Raw genomic sequence first — 19,583 nt, forward strand, 5'->3', positions numbered from 1 at the left:
TTACAAGGAATAGATTGAAAAAAGATACTGAATTCTAGGAAGAACATTCATCTTAATACAATTCACTCTACCTATTAACGTTATAGGTAATATTTTCAGTTTATTCAAATCTTCCTTAATTTTATGAAATAGAGATAAATAATTTAACTTGTATAAATTGTCCAAATACTTGTCAATTCTAATGCTTAAATACTTAATCTGATCTGATCATTTAAACTGAACAGTTTTCTTACATTGAGTATAGACATTGCCAATCAACAGCATGATCTCACTCTTATTCCAATTCATTTTATAACCTGATATTTCTTCATATTGTTTCAATCTCTTATATAATGAACTTAATGAATTTTGTGGTTGTGTTAAATAAATAAAAACATCATCAGCAAACAAATTAATCTTAAATTCATCAGAACTAACTTTAATACCCTTAGTATGACTATAATGTCTTATTAATTGCACAAAAGGTTCATTAACTAATACAAACAATGCCGGGGATAAAGGGCACCTTTGTTTAGTAGATTTCTTTAATAAAACCAATGATGGTATTTGACTATTTGTCACCACTCTGGCAGAAGTATTTTTATATAAAGACTTAATCCAACTAATAAATATTGGTTCAAACCTAAATTTCTTCAATACTTTAAACAAAAAAAATCTCCATTCTAACCTATCGAATGCCTTTTCAGCATCTAATGATGAAACCATTGGTAAGTAGGATTTCTTTTCAGAAATATGAATCAAACTAATTAATCATTTCTTCCTTCATACTATTAAATCGTGTTTCAAATTGATCTTTAATTGACATAAATCCCTGATCATTTGAGTTGATAATACTTGAATTTGTTTTATCTATGTATCCAACTGACTTGATGGGCCTACATAATAAGTAACTGTAGGAACTCCAGATTTATCTTCTTGGACAACATACTGAGGTAAGGGCTTTGTTGTACAAATGTATCTTCTCCCTCCATTACTTGTAAAGTGTCTTCTTCTTCATTCCCAACAACTTCCTCCTCTTTCTCTGTTGAAGTCGGTGTCTGTTCAGTCTGGCTGCAGGGTTTTGGCTTCCCCCTCAACAGTCCAGAAGTGCTGGGCTGTGAGGGCTCAGCCTACCCTGCAGGCAGAGTCACAGCCTGACCCACATGCATGTGCGTGCTTAATCCTGAATCTCTGACAGCTGTAGCAGTCATTTTCTGACTACAGTGCCATCTTCACTGGGGATGTGGCGCTGGAGTCATTTGAAACTGTGCTGGGACTTGTTGACTTGGTCTCGGAAGGGGAAGAAGCAAGTCTCCAGGATCTACCTCAGTGCCAGTAGTTTCTTTAGGAGTTGTTTTTTTTCCATTGTCTGAGTCTTTGATTTATTCATTGCCACAATTTAAAAAAATTAAACTGTTGTTTTATTAACGAAGTTTCTGAAAAATGGGTTTTAGTTAATTCTGTTGGGAGAGGTGTCTTCTCCACATCTCTCACCTACGCTATCACACCACGCCCCGTTTCTTAATTGTTGAAGTGACATCAGTTGACCTTGTTCAAAACAATCCTCTACTGTTTTAATTCCATTATGAAACCAGATATTCATAAATTGATTGTCTTTGGTAAAAGGTATAGATTATTTTGAAAGAAAGGCATTTTAAACAAAATAATACCTTTTGATCCAATTTCATTATTCAACTTATTCCAAATATTAATCAAATATTCAAGCAAAGGTGCTTCCCTTGGACCAGTTATTAATTTTTAGTCCCATTTATAAATTAATTCTTCTGTTAAATTCTCTTCAATGTTATCTATTTCTATTTTAACCTATGCCAGTTCTTGGGATCCCTCAAATAGAGAAGAAATCTCAATTTTGCTACCTGGTAATAATTTGTGAAATTAGGGAGTTGCAAACCTCTCAATTCATATTTCCACATTAATTTTTCTGTGGATATCTTTGACATCTTTCCTCTCCTGAGAAATTTTCTAATGTATATATTTAATTTGAAAAAAAAAATTGTTGTAACAATATTGGGAAAGTTTGAAAAAAAAATTGTATGTGCATAAAAATATTCATGTTAATACAATTTACTCTGGCGACTAATGTTATTGGCAAAGTGACCTATTTATAAAAAAAATCCTTTTCAACTTTTTTAAGCAGTGATATGTAATTCAATTTGTACAAGCTATTTAAATTATCTGTATTCCCAAATATTTAATAGCCTTTTTTGGCCATTGACTATTCCTTCGACAGAGAGTATAAACACTTGAGTAAGAGACATAACTTCACTTTTATCCCAATTAACCTTATAAGCTGAAAACTTACCATATACCTCCATTTAAATACAATTTACGTAACGAGGTCTCCAATTCAGTCAAATAAATCAGAACATCATTTGCAAATAAACTTACTTTATACTGCTGTTGACCAACCTTAAACCCCTTTATTTCCATATCACCCCTAATTTTCTCAGCCAAAAGCTCTATGGCTAAAATAATTAAAGCTGGAGTTAAGGGACAGCCTTGTCTACTAGATCTTTCCAAAGAAAAAGGATTGGACATTTGTCCATTGGTTACCACTTTCGCTTTAGGATTATAATATAATACCCTAATCCAATCTATAAAAGTTTGGCCAAACCCAAATTTGTCCAGAACTTTAAACAAGAAATCCGATTCTAGTCTATCAAAAGCTTTTTCAGCATCTAAAGCCACTGCTACACTCAGATCTTACCTTTTTGTGCTGCATGTATAATACTATTTAGTCTAGCCAAATTATTTGCTGGAAGCCTTTGGATTAACAAATTCTGTCTGGTACATATTTATTAATTTAGGCAATAATTTAGTAATTCTATTTGCCAAAATTTTGGCCACCATTTTGTCATCTGCATTCAATAATGAAATTGGTCTAATGAGAAGGTTTTAAAGGATCTCTATACTTTTTTGGTACCACTATAATTATTGCTGTTGAAAATGAATCTGGCAAAGTATGAATTCTTGAAGCTTGATCCCACATGTCAATGAAAATAGGAATCAATTCCTCTTTAAATTCTTTATGAAACACAGGTGGAAGCCCGTCTTCCCCCAGCGATTTGTTACTTTGTAATGAACTTATTGCTTGCTTTAACTCTAATTGTGTGAATCGCGCATTCAGTTCTGTCTGCTCTTCCAAAATTAATGTATGTAAATTTATATTTGATAAATATCTATCTATCTTATTGTAATCTTTTAAAGATTCTGAACTATATAGCTTCGAATAAAAATTTTTTAAAATTTCATTTATTTCTTAAAAGGCACAGTTTTGGAGTTGTTTTTGATAGCATTAATCATTCTTAAAATCTGTTCACATTTCATTTATCATGCAAGTACTTTATGTGCATGTTCCCCTAATCCATATCTTTGTTTAGTTCTTGGAATTTTTTTCTTCTTCAGTTTTGTAGGTTTGCACTGTATTGTATTGGAGCTTTTTATTAATTAATTGTCCACACTTATCTGCAGAGGAATACTTCTGAAGTTCTTTTTCAAATACGCTTTAAATGCATCCCAAATTACAAATTTCTTCTTGACTGAATTTAAGTTCGTATCACAAAACAATTTAATTTGCCTTCTAACAAAGTCACAAAAATCTTTGCTTTTTAATGTTAAATTTAATCTCCATCTATACTGATTTTTCTTTATCTAACGTTGTAATTGTCATTAACAAAGATTAATAATCCAACAATATTCTTTTTTTATATTCCACATTCAATACACTACTTTGTAATTGAGCAGATATTAAAAACAAATATATTCTTGAATATGAATCATGTCTATACAAATAAAAGGAATAGTCTCTTTCTCTAGGATGAATTCTTCTCAAGCATCTATCAAATTCAGATCTTACATCAAAATCAAGGTCACTTTCACTGCTTTTGTTCTTGTCATTCCCTTTGAAGTTCGACCAAGAATTGGATCTAAACATAAATTGAAATCTCCTCCTATCAAAATATTTTCATGCACTTCTGCTAAATTCAAAAAGGTCACGGATAAATCTCACATCAACTACATTTGGTACATAGAGACTAAAAAATGTCCAAAATTCTGAAAATATTTGACAATAAGCTATGACATATCATCCCATTGGATCTACCACTACATTTTGTATTTTAATTGGTATATTCTTTTTAACCAAAATAGCCACTCCTCTTGCTTTAGAATTAAGGGAAGAAGCTACTTGTGACAGTATATAGATGTTATTGGGAGATAAATTGGGGCAGGTTTGCTAGTGTAGGCCACATACAAACACTTTAAAACAGATCTTATTTAAAATATAGGAGCTCTGCTAATGGGAGACATGTCGATCCCAGATACTTTGCAAAACCTTTGGGGAGTATCCAAGAGACTTCACTAATGGATTGTTGTTTACAAAAAGGCAACAGATGAAAAAACTTGTCAGAGCCGCAGATGTCTGGAGTACAACTTGCTGTTCTAAGAGGGTCATGTGGTTTTGCAAGCAGAGAGAGAGAGAGAGAGAGAAGAGAGGGGAGAGAGAGAGAGAGAGAGAGAGAGAGAGAGAGAGAGAGAGAGAGAGAGAGAGAGAGAGAGAGAGAGAGAGAGAGAGAGAGAGAAATCAGTTCTGCAGTTTTATAGTCAGCAACAGCAGCTGGGACTAGAACAGGACAAGCTGGCAAGCTTGTGGAAAACCCGATTTGAAAGATGGGTTGTGAGTGCTTAGTTCAGCCTGGTCAAAGACCTTGTGGTTCATGCAAGAGGAGAGGACTGGCTGTCTAATGTTTCACTTGAAATAAGAGAAACAAAAAGGATCTCTATGGTAACCTGAAAGAAAGAGGTTATCATCTGGAAAACCGTGAGGGGACAAGTTTCTTTGGCAAGACACTGAAGTGGCTGATTAAAAAGGAATCAGTTGTGGGTGTCCAGCATACAACAAATCTCTCTCTGAAAACCAACAAGAACCTCCCTGAGCGGTAACCATTTACCTTTCAAGCACCAAAGCCTGATGAACTTTATAAATGTTAAATTCTGTGCATAGTATAAAAATTTCCTGCAACCAGTGAACTTGCAGGAATGAGAATTGAGATTGGACTGGGAACCAAATAACTTTTCTGAACTTAGATACACATACATATATGTCCGCTTAGAATTAGAAGGGGGTTAAGTTAGGTTAGTTAAGTTAAAGAGTGATTCTGTTTTCATATTTAGTGATAATTAAAAGCAATTTTTGTTTAAGTATCCATTTGCCTTGGTGAATATCTATTGCTGCTGGGTTTTGGGGTCTTCTGGCCTCATAACACTACTACATATCCAACCAGTCTCTTTCTCTGTTAGATGTGCTTCATTCAAAATAGCTATATCTCCACCTAACTTTTTAAAATATGTCAAGACACTTTTAAAACATTAATATCATAATTTACAAGGTTAAGCATATTACTCATCTTTCTGTTTCAATATTTCTTCCGCCTCTGACTGCAAATCTTCCCCCCCCTTAATACTATTGTATAAAAACCCAGCATACTCAAGCGCAATCCAGATACAATAGAAAAAGAGAAGAAAAATGACTTCAAAAATATATATATGAAAATACATAACTGGTAACTATAAAAAAAGTAGAAAAATCCCTCCCAGTAGATGCTGAAAGAAAATAATCCAACACCATTACCTTCTAATTTACAGGCTTGACCTTCTATTTTACAGGCCTGACCAGAGTCACAACTACCCAAATGACACACTGGAAGTCAGAAGCCTCTACTCTCCCCAACCCTCCTGGTTCTGTTACATTAAACCTTCAAATCTTACTTCAAATTTTAATTAAAGAAAAACATATATCACAATAGTAATATATTAATATAAGAATTGAAAAGAAAAAAATCAGTATAAAGCATTTTAAATCACTCCATGCCGTATGAGCAAAACAAAGAAATCAGTTCATCAAAAAACAACCGGAACAATAAGAAGTCCTCATATTCTTCACTCCCTTTGAACAAATGGGAGACTCTGACGTACTCTTTTGCTTCCATCACATTCATAAAGAATTTATTTCCTTCACCTATTATAAAAATCTTCAATGTCACTGTTTAGCGCAGAACAAATCTGTATCCCTTCTCCCATATAACCATAACCATATAACCATTTACAGAGCGGAAACAGGCCATGTTGGCCTTTCGAGTCTGCACCATAAAAGTTTTTTTTAAAAACTGGGTTGAATTCTCTTCTTTTAAGTAAATCAACACTTATATCAGGATAAGACTCATGCACCTTTGTACTCCTGCTGATCTCTTCTTCGCTGCTTCAAAGAAATTTAACCAGTATAGGACGTGGGTCTTTGTTCAGAGGTGCCTTAGGTGCTCTTTCAATCTCTAGATCAACAAAAATTTCAGCTCCAAACATTTCAGGAAAGCAGGCATATCTTGTTTTTCCTACACCTTCTTTAAGACCCTCAATCTTAATATTTCTCCAACTAAAATTTTCTAATATATCCACTTTTTGTTGCAGTTTCTTATTTTCCTTTGTCAAAGCAGTAGTAGTCTTTGCAGATGATGCCGCTTTAGTTGCCCATTCAGAGCCAGCTCTTCAGCGCTTGACGTCCTGCTTTGCGGAAACTGCCAAAATGTTTGGCCTGGAAGTCAGCCTGAAGAAAACTGAGGTCCTCCATCAGCCAGCTCCCCACCATGACTACCAGCCCCCCCACATCTCCATCGGGCACACAAAACTCAAAACGGTCAACCAGTTTACCAATCTCGGCTGCACCATTTCATCAGATGCAAGGATCGACAATGAGATAGACAACAGACTCGCCAAGGCAAATAGCGCCTTTGGAAGACTACACAAAAGAGTCTGGAAAAACAACCAACTGAAAAACCTCACAAAGATAAGCGTATACAGAGCCGTTGTCATACCCACATTCCTGTTCGGCTCCGAATCATGGGTCCTCTACCGGCACCACCTACGGCTCCTAGAACGCTTCCACCAGCGTTGTCTCCGCTCCATCCTCAACATCCATTGGAGCGCTCACACCCCTAACGTCGAGGTACTCGAGATGGCAGAGGTCGACAGCATCGAGTCCACGCTGCTGAAGATCCAGCTGCGCTGGATGGGTCACGTCTCCAGAATGGAGGACCATCGCCTTCCCAAGATCGTATTATATGGCGAGCTCTCCACTGGCCACCGTGACAGAGGTGCACCAAAGAAAAGGTACAAGGACTGCCTAAAGAAATCTCTTGGTGCCTGCCACATTGACCACCGCCAGTGGGCTGATAACGCCTCAAACCGTGCATCTTGGCGCCTCACAGTTTGGCGGGCAGCAGCCTCCTTTGAAGAAGACCGCAGAGCCCACCTCACTGACAAAAGGCAAAGGAGGAAAAACCCAACACCCAACCCCAACCAACCAATTTTCCCTTGCAACCGCTGCAATCGTGTCTGCCTGTCCCGCATCGGACTGGCCAGCCACAAACGAGCCTGCAGCTGACGTGGACTTTTTACCCCCTCCATAAATCTTCGTCCGCGAAGTCAAGCCAAAGAAGTTGTCTTCTATAGTGGTAACTCTATCTTCAACATGTTGCATATCCTCTTGTACTCTCTTCATTGAATTTTTTAATTTATTTATTTTTTTCTTCATCTTGTTGACAGTCCCCCAAACTTTACTTATTTCTCCCTCACATTAAACCATAGTTCACTAATGGTCATCGCTCTTCACCTCTTAGCTTTAGCTATAGCAATGCTAGTACTTTGTTTTCTCTTTACCACTTCTTCTTCTGAGTCTTCCTCCTCTTCACTGCTCGATGTCTGGAAGCCTGAGTCTTGTTCTGATAGTGTCGTTGAAGGTCCCCATTGTTTGTGCAAATGTGCCACGTCACTTCCAGTTTTGTCTTCCTCGACGCCATCTCTCGAGAGGATCACTCACCCAGGGAGCAGCGTGGATGCTAGCTCCCTGCTTCTCAGATCCAGTAGGCCTTGCTTCTTCTTCTGTTTTCCCTTCATTTTGGGTTCCTATAGCAGCACCAGCAACTTTATCTTTTTTAGGAGGCATGATTAAAAGTGTTGGATAAGTATTTAAATATATTTTAAACAGCTTTTAATAGTTTAAAACATTTCTCAACTAAACATTTTTGAAAAGATTTCCAAGGAGAGTTAGGATCCACGACCTAACCCGAGCACAACATGCGACGTCCCCCGCTACTTTGCAAACTTGTGAGATTAAAAGTGAGGTGGATTTAAAAAAATTATTTGAAGAAACAGCAAGGTGTCCTGAATCCACTGTGATGTAACTGAAATATGATATTTTTGAAATCCCAGTTTTACTATGAAGGGAATTAAGCAATTACCACAAATATTATCAAAAGTTCCTTTTACACTCGCATCCCAGTAAATTGGCTGTTCAGTGTCCTGGTTAGGAATGGTGTTTTTGCTGTTCATACTTGGCCAATCTTAGCCAGGGCACTGCATGCTTTCACATTTACAAGGAGCCATCCCGGGGACAGAACTGTTCTAACTTCAATCGCAAGTGTACAAATGCAATTCTCAGTTTCACACTCGGCTAATTGCAACACCAGCATCTGCAGACACCAGGGATTGCAGTTGAGGTCGAGGCCTTCTATTCCTGTGTAGTGAAATGGGATTCACTAGAAATATGCTGTACTGATGACTGGTCCCGCCTCCTGGCTCCTCCCCCTGGGGCCCATACCACCAAACCCAGAACCCCTCTGAAGCCTCTCGTGAACCCTACCTGTGTTGTAAGCTAATAAAATTTCAGCGTAGATAAAAGCTCATATTTGACTGGATGGAGAACAAACGCTTTTATTAGCTTACAACACAGGTAGGGTTAATGAACAGGCTTCAGAGGGGTTCTGGGTTTAGGCGGGAAATCAGGGTTATATACAGGCCCCAAGGGGAGGAGCCAGGAGGCGGGACCAGTCGTCAGTATAGCACACTTCCAGTGAATCACAGTTCACTACACCATGGAGTGAAATGACATCATTTTGCACTGGTGTTCAGACAATTTTACTTTCACATTTGACCCTTTTTCAGCCGATTGGCTGTTAATTCCTGAGACCACAGGCAAGTGTGAAAAGGGCTAAAATGTAGGATTGATCCAAATGGACAAATGTGCATTAGAGGTGGAAGGCACAAATAGCAACAATGTAAAGGGTGCATCTGCTGAAATATCACTTTTATTTAGGCAAAATAAAAGGCCAGCTTAAACAAGTTTATGATTGATTCACTAAAGTTCTCTCAACTCTCACTTAATTTAATAAATCAATCATACCACTGAGACATACATAAAACATTCACAATAACCATATCAGAAGAGATAAAACCTTACGCCATAGTCTCATTAGATCAAGTGTCTACTGCACAGAGTCAAACCAAAACATATGATTGCATAATAGGACTGATCTCAATGCCCTACCTTCATGTAAGCGTGAAAAAACGTTTGATTAAAAGTATCAAACTACAAAGATAATGTAGATATAATACAGATCAAATACAGAATAATCTTTTTTTCAATAGCTTCAAATGTATTAGCTCATTACCTGCATTCTTTTTGCAACGCTGGTGAATTAAAATTCATGAGAGTAGCAGCTGACTGGGCCTTGACAAAGAAATGAGTTAATATTCCCTTTCCCTGCAAATAAAAGGGTTCCTTTCATGGCCATTAATATTTGATGGCACATCCATTGGTATTAGCCTTGAAGGTTTTGTTTGTGCAGGATGGATGTTTTGGAAATTAAAAATATGAATGTGAAAACCTTGTAATCAGGCCTGCTTCCTCTGACATCTGAGGGATCGACAGGCAAATGATTCTGATCCAGTTGTGATGTAGAATCCACAAAAACTTCAATCCACCTTTGACTAATTCTGCTGGGTTTTGAGTAGATGTCAATTGCTTGTTTTCGATTAATAAGAGGATTTTTTAAAATTGCTTTACAAGCACACAAATTAACTCGAGAAACACTGCAGCTGCCGATGCTGGAACTTTGAGCAAACAAGGAGAAGCTGGAGGAGCTCAGTGGTCTGGCAGCATCCATGGGGAGAAATGGACAGTCAATGTTTTGGGTCAGGACCCTTTTAGGAAACCAGGATGGGAAGGGGAGATGTCATGAATGAAATGGGTGGGTGCGGGGGAATGGCTGGGGAAGAGCTGGGAGGTGATAGGATACTGGACAAAAGGAGGTAGGAGAGGTGGACAGACAGATAGGAGAAGAAAACACCGCGAGTGTGGGGTGTTTGAGAGAAAAACAAGTTCAACAGTAGGGAAAGAATTTATGGAAAGTGGAACGGATGGAGGTGGGGACTTCCCTGAAATTGAACATTCAGACCAATGGGCTTTAGATTACCCAGTCAAAATATGACTTTAAATTAATTTTTTAAAGATTTAAACAAATTTTTAAAATTTAGACATACAGCTTGCTTACAGGATCTTCCAGCCCATGAGCCCGTGCCACTTAAATAAACCCAATTGACCTATAACACCCAGTAAATTTTTTGAATGACGGGAGAAAACCGAAGCCCTCGGAGGAAACTCACACAGACACAGGGAGAACGTACAAACTCGGAGGAAACTCACACAGACACAGGGAGAACGTACAAACTCCTTACAGCCAGCGTGGGATTTGAACCCTGGTTCCGACCAGTGGTGCTGTAATAGCACTGCATTAACCGCTAAGCTAACTGTGCTACCCCTTGTGCTGTTCCTCAAGTTTATGTTGAGTCTTACCCTGGTATTACATGAGCCAGAGGACGGACAGGTATTAAATCAACTGCTACCTTTGAATAAACTCCTCAATTATGCTTTCGTGCTGCCCATGCTTTATATTTGGACCCTCTCTTCCACCACTGTTTCACTTTTTAATCAAATAATCAGTCTAGTATCCAGCTAATGTTGCCCTTAAATAGGGACTCTATTCAATCTTGTTACTTCAATTAGCACAAGGTGTTGAAGAGAGTACTGGACCAACAATAAATTGTAGCAGATGGAGTTTCCTGCTTCCTTGCATTGAGGGACATTTGCAGGGAGGTGGGATGAGTGTCAAGGGTGCCCTACTTGGGAGTCCTCATTCCTACCTCCTCCATGTGATTGCAGTGGGGTCAACATGTAGCTCCATAAAACAGAGCAGTGGGCTGACACTTGGCATGGGGTGGGGAAATTTAGATACAGCTCCCAAGACCTGATGTGTAGGCAGTTCTGATTTCACCAGTGGTTGGTTAGATACAGTTCAAAACTGAAGTGGCTTTAAGTCACAGGCTGCTCAGTTTGTCATCGAGAACCTCAAGAACATTGTAAGTTATGTAAATCGGTAAATCCAACTTGACAGCATCTCTGCTTATCTTTATTTTCAAAATAATTTTATTTAATATAAAACCACTTAATATTTCAAAATTTAAAAAAAGAAAAAGAAAAAAAAGAAAAACCTCCTCTAAATCACACCCCCAACCCTCTACAGACTAAAAGAAAAAGAAAAAGGACAAGAAAACCACAACAGGAGCACTTCAATTTCCAATACTTTAAATTTATCTATGTTCATAGAGACCAATAGGAGGAAGGGAATATTCGAAATTCATTTAAATTTTAATACCAACATTTTGTAAATATGGGCTCCATATTTCACAATAAGTATATTTATCTCTTAAATTATTAGTAATTTTCTAAAGTGAATACAACTCCGAACTTCTCTATGCCATCTATCCATTTCCAAATCAATATCCAACTCCCAAGTTATAGCGATACATTTTCTAGCTATTGCCAAAGCAATTTGAACAAATTTTACTTGATATATATCCAATTTTAATTTAGGTTTAATTCCTCTAACATCTCCCAGTAGAAATAACATTGGATCCTGTGGGAATCTTACTCCAGTTATTCATTCTAATAAATTGCCCAAATCAAGGCAAAAAGGTTTAATTGTGGAACACTGTCAAGTCGAATGCAAAATAGTACCAACTTCTTGTCCACGTCTAAAACATAAATCTGAATAAATATAGTTCATATTATGTAACTTTTGTGGTGTTAAATATAACTGATGAATAAAATTATATTCAACTAGCCAATATCCTACATTTATTGTACTTTTTATACTCTATCGACATATCTGAATCCATCTACATTTATCTTTCTTTAACTACTTTTGGACAGTAAAATCTAGCTTGCAGATCAAACAAATTCTAAATTAACTGACTAATTTATTGTGATTTCTGTTAGTCCTTCATTTGGCTCCATCTGGCAATACTTCCACACTAACTGATTGTGTGGCTTCATTTTTAACACAACATGGCAACAGGCCCTTCCGGCCCAAGAGCTCATGCTGTCTACAGACACTCACATGACCAATTAACCTACCAACCCCATAAGTCTTTGGAACGTAGGAGGAAACCGGAGCACCTGGAAGAAAACTACGCCAACTCAGAAAGAACATACAAACACCTTATGGACAGCAGTGCATCCTGAAAAGTTATTTATATAATGGTGATCTGAGTTCTGATTACCTCACTGACCAACTCCAATAGAGTACCATAGTTGGGGAAATAGGCCCGTCGGCCCAAATGCCCCACACCCTCGTCCCATCTGCTTGCATTTGGGCCATATCCCTCTAAATCTTCCTATTCATTTATCGATCCAAATATTTCTTGAACATTACAATAGTAACTGCAACCGGCAGTTTGCTCGAAACACTCAGTATCCCTCTGTGTAAAAAAGTTGCCCCTTGGTTTCCTGTGAAAATATCCCCACTCATCTTAAACCCATGTCCTCTGGCTATCACCACCCCTACTCTGGGCAAAATACTCTGTGTCCACTCAATTTATTTCCCCTATGATTTGGTACACCTATACGATATTATCGCTCATTCTACTGCCCTCCAAGGAATGAAAGCCCTTGCCTGCTCAATGTCTTCTGATAATCTCAGGCCTGAGAGTCCTGACAACCAACTTATAAATCTTCCCTGCACCTTTTCTAGCTTTATGTACATATGTGATTATTATGTGCTGTGAATTATTTGTGCATGTGTGTGCTTTATCGTCCAAAGAAACATTGTTTTGTCTGTTAGTATATGTAGGATCAGAGGTGGAGAGGGTGAGCAAATTTAGGTTTTTAGGAGTCACTATCTTGGAGGATCTTTCCTTGACCCAACACACGAATGGCATCATGAAGAAAGCACATCAGCGCCTCTACAGCCTCAGCAATTTGCAGAGGTTTGATATGACACAAGAAACTCTGGCAAATTTCTTCAGAGGTGTAGTGGAATGTGTGTTGAATGACTGCATCATGGTCTGGCAGGGGAACACCAATACTCTTGAGAATAAAGCCCTCCAAATGGTAGTGGACACAGCACAGGGCATCACAGGCAAAACTGTCCCCACTATTGAGTACATCTACAGTGAACATTACCGTCAGAGAGCAGCAGCAATCATCAAAGACCCTCACCACCCAGCACACACTCTGTTCTCGCTGCTGCCATTAGAAAAGAGGTGTAGGTGTCACAAGACTCATACCACCAGGTTCAAGAACAGCTGCTACCCCTTCACCATCAGACTCCTCAATGACAAACTCAACCAGGGACTCAGTTAAGGACTCTTGTGCTTTTTATTGATTTTCTTTTTATTCTCTCGTATTGCCAGTCTATTTGCTAACAATTCTAATGTTTTATAGTTCTTTTATTTGTTTACATGTTTACACTGTGTACAGTTTATTTTTTGCACTAACAACTAGTTGTAATTCTTCCACGCCTCACAGGAAAAGGAATCTTGGAATTATATGTGATGCCATGTATGTACTCTGACAATAAATATATCTGAAATCTGGGTCAGATGATAAGCTTGAAATTGAACATCTTTCCTTCAGCACGATGGCCAAACCTGAATATAATACTCCAAATGGAGTCTCAACAATGTCTTATACAAGTGCAATATGACTTCCAAACCTCTATATGTCATTTAAATTTTTTGCATTTTAAAAAAATTTAGACATACAGCACAGTAACAGGGCCCTTGCACCCCAATTACACCCCATTGACCTACCCTCCTGGTATGATTTGAAGGGTGGAAGGAATCCGGAGCACCTGGAGGAAACCCATGCAAACACAGAGAGAATATAGAAACTCCTTACAGACTGCGCCAGATTCAAACTTGGATCGCTGGTGCTGTCATAGGTTTGTGCTAACCGTGCCGCCCACCAGGCTTGTTATGTTTTAAAAAGTAATCTGTATGTAGTATGGGGAGGGGCCCAAAATGGCAAAGTACTTCAAACAGCATTATTTGAGCACTCATTCAACGCTGCTTAATCAAATATAGTTATTGGTACTAATGATTAGCAAATTATCTGCAAAGAAAACATGCAAAATTGAAACATTTCTCAAATATAAGTGCTTAAAGAGGGAAAGGATAATGTAATACTCTTAGATATTGATCTTAACTATAGCAGCATAGGAAATACACAGGCTTAAGTTAAATAACAAATAGAACTGGAGATTTTTACTTCTTAATACAGGTCAAGTACCCCCTTTTCCACAAGTGGGCGCCAGTTTGTTACCAACCATCATCACTGCCGGACCTACATGTATTACTCACTGTTTTTTTCACCATCTAGCAGAATTTCTAGTATTTGCTGCATTTATCTTCTTTTGTAAACAGAGATCGTGTTATTTTTGGTGAGTACAAATCATTATTCACATTATTAAACACATTATTCCAAAATCCAAAAAAAATCCAAAATCTGAAACACTTCTGGTCCCGTGCATTTTGGATAAGGGGTACTTGACCTGTATAACAAAATTGAACCTTTGCAGAATTATTTACAATATCATTCCTGGTTTCATCATATGCTGCAAGAACTGTTTTCTGTTCCTCGAATTCAGTTATGATTTAAAAGGGGAAACTATATAATCTTGAAGTAGAGCAGTTAAACAGGAAAAATACAGAACATCTTAAATTAAGTGACATGGATTAAGGAGAGATTTTTCTCCTCAAAAATAATTAATTTTGAATTTCAGAGTTGTCTGCTCAGAATACAAAAACATAACTGGCTTAGCATTAGACGATTTGTGAGCTTTGAAGCAACAAAGCCTGTAAAATACTTAAAATTATGCGACTTACTTTGCTCGAGGTGCATGTGTTAGAATTGGTGCCTCTTTGCCAAGTTTAGCTTTTGTGTTTGACAATGCACTTCTGTCCTGAAACACAAAATACAAATCATAAATGTATGAGCATACAACAACTTAAAACTATTATTTCCTAACGTTTCAGACAAAATAAATTCCATATTTTCTTCATGTAAAATACCAAAACCCTTTCTCAGAGTTTTAGAATCTTCTGCTTCCCACTATTATAGAGTCCAGAGTGGAGCAGCAGTTAGCACGGCACTGTTACAGGACCAGTGACTGGGGTTCAAATCCGGTGCTGTCTGTAAGGAGTATGTATATTCTCCCTGACTCTGCATGGGTTTTCTCCAGGTGCTCCAGTTTCCTTCCACCCTTCAAAACATATGGGGTTGGAGGACAATTGGATGCAATTGGGCAGCATGGGGCCATGAGCTGAAAGGGCCTGTTACCTTGCTGTATGTCTAAATATAAATTTACAGTTTTAAGTAACAAGAAAAGCATAACACAGGTTAAAAACGACAGGGAAGCATTCAAAAACACAGAACAAGGGGTGTTTTATTTTGGATTGATGCTTAAATAAGAACAAGGATCCTCCTGAATTATCAGGCCAAAATCACCTAGCACCGGAAAAAAGACCCTTTCACCCAGTCATCCACATCAATCAAGTGGTTTCCCTAAACTATCTCATTTGCCTCATATCCCTCTAAAGCTCAGCTAATCACCACCTTTTGGAGGAAGTCAGCAGGCTGACCATCTCATATTCACCACAGACATCCAATCTCTGCACAACTCCATCCCCCATCAGGAAGGTTTCAATGCCTGGAACAATGATTCAATCAGTCTCCCTCCACCAACACTCTTATCCCCCATCAGAAATTGCTCTCACTCTGAATAACTTCTCTTTCAGTGTCTCTCATTTTCTTCGCATGACCCTCTGAATTCCTCCTGTGGGTGGGGGGGGGGGGGGGGGGGGGGGAAACACCAACGTGCTGGAGGAACTCATCTGGACTCGCAGGAGGCAAAGGTATACTTCAGGCCTGAGTCCTTCTTCAAGGTATGAGCAAAATGCAAGCAGGCACCTGAATAAAATGGCGGGGAAGAAAGAAGGGAGAGTGGTGGGAGAGGTGGGGGGAGGGGTGTGCAGGCCAGCAGACAAACTGTGAGAACGGGACAGGGATAGACGGACAGGAGAGGAAAGATGAGAATTGATCAGTGGAGGAGGTGCTGAGTTCCTCCAGTGGACTGTATTTAGCTTCAGACTCCAGCATCCTCACTCTCCTGTGTGTCTCGCTCCAAACCTTCCTGATCCACCTCCCTGTCCAAATGTCTTTTAAATGTTTTAATGGTACCCATCTCTACCACTTACTCTAACAGCTCGATCTGCATACCCACCACACTGTTTGTTGCATCTTCCAGTCAACGTAGCATCCTTTTGATTTTTTTTCTGCACCCTGTCCAGCTGCAGGACATCCTTCCTACAGCTAGCGACTTTCTTATGGACAACTGACAGCATGGATTAGTGCCGAAAGCCACACAGGGAAAAATAAATAAATTATATCACAAGGTACCACTACTTTTTGACAGTGCAACATGAACCACCTGGGAACTCCCAATGCTGTTTATCTTTATACACTATTCTAATGCATTCACTCAATACCAAAGATATGATGAGAGAAAATAAAACTTGGCAAGATGCAGTAGTACCAAAATTAAACTACAGAAGTATACCATCCTGCATGATAACAAGTGAAATAGGAGGGGTTGGGGTGTGAGCAAGTACATCAGCTCCAGTTTTGATGATGTTTGAGAGGACATAATTAAACCAGCAGAGGCCTTGTGAAACCAGCTCCAGCTTTCTCAAGAAGCTGGATGCTGTCACATTCACAGAACTATACTTGCCGTGTGCCCAGAAAATGAGGCTGTAATTGCTAAATACATATGCAAGCCTGATCCAAGAACAAAAATTTAGTTTTTGAAAAAAAAGCTCAAGAATGCTCTTGTATCCATAAAGTTCCCATCATACAGAAATACATTTAAATTGCTATGCAACTGTACAGAGCAAATTCACTGTTATAATGGAGAAAATACAGCATAATTTATGCATAGCGCAATCCCACAAATAGCAATTGAATGATTACCAGAAAATTGAGATGGTTGTAGAGTAAATATTGGCCAAGAACCATTTTCGGTAGATGGGAATGTTAGTGTGGTGCACCATCTGGAGACATCGATGCTGCTGCTTGACCATTGTTGAAGCTAGCAGCCACGTCTGGGAGTAAAGTATGGTTAAGGTGGGTAGCAAATGCAATGCAAGGAAGGCAAGTACTGGATAAGAAACTGCTCAAGGAACTCACCACCCATTAGATCGCACACAGACACTTTTGATCTGAGGGCGCCCTATAACATGCATACATCTGAACAGTAAAAACTAATTCCATCTGCAAGACTCCAAAGAAGATGAAGTGTGGCTGTAGATGCGCACTACCAAATGCACCCTGTCCAATTATTGAAGTAGCAAGATTAGATCCAAGCACGATTATCCGTAATTGATATTCAAATAAACATAGGTAATAAAAAAAATCCATAACATACATGCAATACTATACCCTTGAGTGAGAAACTACAACATCTTGGCCAGGCAGACAGGAATGTTTTCTTTCAGAGGTGATGTCAAACCAAGGGGACTGTCTAATCTCCAAAGTTGGGTCAGAAGATCTGACAGCACTCATTCAAACAGTGATCTTGCCAACATCCATTCCTTAATTAGCATGACTGCACTTCTTTTCCTGATCATTGGAGCTTGTGAGGTGCAAATTGTCCATCACATTCCTGGGGAAGTATTTTGTTGGTGGTGATATTGAGTGTATAAATCAGTCCTTTTATCACCTCTCTTCACTCTTTGCGCTGATTACAAAGGGAGTTCTAAAATTTTTGATGTAGATCATTTATGGTTAACAAGATACAAGACAGCTTCTTTTAAACTTAAAGCATGAACTTAACAAATATTCCATCCAACCTGTCAATGGAGACACTGGTGGTTGATAACAAAAAAGTCACCGGGATTAGCGGTGTCATGAATATATGGATTTGGCAAAAGGCTCATTTGATATAGTTAAAGCAGGCGAGTTGAAGGAATGTGAGAGATTTCACTATTAATTAATTTGAACATTGGAAATGCTGTATCTTCAAAATAAAAACACATGCCAAGTTTGAATTGATTGAAGGCAGTTGCTTTAGTCACAAGCACATTAACAAAAGCTGTAGTACTTTCTGAACAGGGAGTATGCACGCACACACGCACGCACACCTGGCTGACTCAATAGTAAACAATGATTCCACATATTTATACAATTGTTGATTTTGCAGCAGACAACTTTACAGTAGGCAACAAAGCTCTGCTGCATAATAACAGATCAATCACTCCAATCTGTCTGATACCAATATTAAAGAAACAAGATCTGCATATTTATCACATCTACAACAATTTAAGAAAAAAACCATAAAATTGACAAGCAACACCAAAGACCAATCAACTTTATTTCCCAACCAAAATAAAAACAGGAAGCGCTATAAATACACAGCAAATCAGCCAGGATTTTGTGGAGAGAAATTGGAGTTAATGGAGGAGAATGATCCTTTATTATCGCTCACTCTATTTCTCTCCTCCCACAATACATCTTGACCTACTGAATGAGTCCACCGTGGTCACCAACAGTTGCACTTTATTTTGCATTTAATTTTCCTTCAGAATATTTGGTTCCATCCATCAGATGTACCAATCACAGTGCAATACTTTATTCAGAGAATAATCTACACAAAAAAAGATTGAAAACAGGCCCAAAACTAGGAATTAAAAGTGCAGATAATTCATGACATGTTTGCTTGAGATTTGGGGAGTTGAATCCTCATGGCGCAGTTTTACAGGGTTGATGTGTGGTGACTTGCTCTTCTTCTCCTAGTGGTGACTGCACAAGCTAAAAATACACAAGACAGCGAATGCAGGGATATTCAACTCCACAAAGTACCACATTAGGAAGGTAAATGAACAATGCTCTTGATGAGCTAGTTCTTAGAGGATAGAGTGTATAAAAGTATGAGTTTATTGTCGTGCACGTAAGTGCAATGTACCGATACAATGAAATTCTTACTTGCTGAAGCCATGAGGTACATCAACAATGATGAGATAAGTTCTCCCTGAAGATAGCAGTATGAAGAGATGATGACCAGGCTAATGGAGATCTGCTATGAGTACCTGGAACACATTGACAGCAATGCAGCAGATAGAGCAGCTCCAGGAACGGAAGACTGAACCTGACCTCAGGTGCTGAATGTGACTTTCTCCCTATGACTGTGTGGCTTCTGCTGAGTCTTCAAAGAAATGTTGTGAGGTTAATTGTTCTGTTAATTTAACAATAAGTGCAAGGGGGAAAGAATCAAAAGAGGAGTTGATGAGTATGTGTGCATGTGAGAGAGAACAAGTTTGAAGAGCTAAACAGAAAATAAAATAGAAAAAGGGGACTGATT

At 38.5% G+C, this 19,583-nt stretch overlaps 1 protein-coding gene across 8 annotated transcripts in view; it reads right to left on the reverse strand.

The window, feature by feature from the left end:
- Nucleotides 1–19,583, reverse strand: part of LOC138763404 (acyl-CoA-binding domain-containing protein 6-like) — a 552,989-nt gene that overhangs the window by 335,710 nt on the left and 197,696 nt on the right. For all 8 annotated transcript variants that reach the window (XM_069937486.1, XM_069937482.1, XM_069937485.1 and 5 more), the window contains one exon: nt 15,055–15,131. In XM_069937486.1, the coding sequence (XP_069793587.1) occupies nt 15,055–15,131 (77 nt within the window). The remainder of the gene's footprint in view (nt 1–15,054; nt 15,132–19,583) is intronic.

The sequence above is a fragment of the Narcine bancroftii genome, chromosome 5 (assembly GCF_036971445.1).
Source record: "Narcine bancroftii isolate sNarBan1 chromosome 5, sNarBan1.hap1, whole genome shotgun sequence".
In the NCBI taxonomy this organism is placed as follows: Eukaryota; Metazoa; Chordata; class Chondrichthyes; order Torpediniformes; family Narcinidae; genus Narcine; species Narcine bancroftii.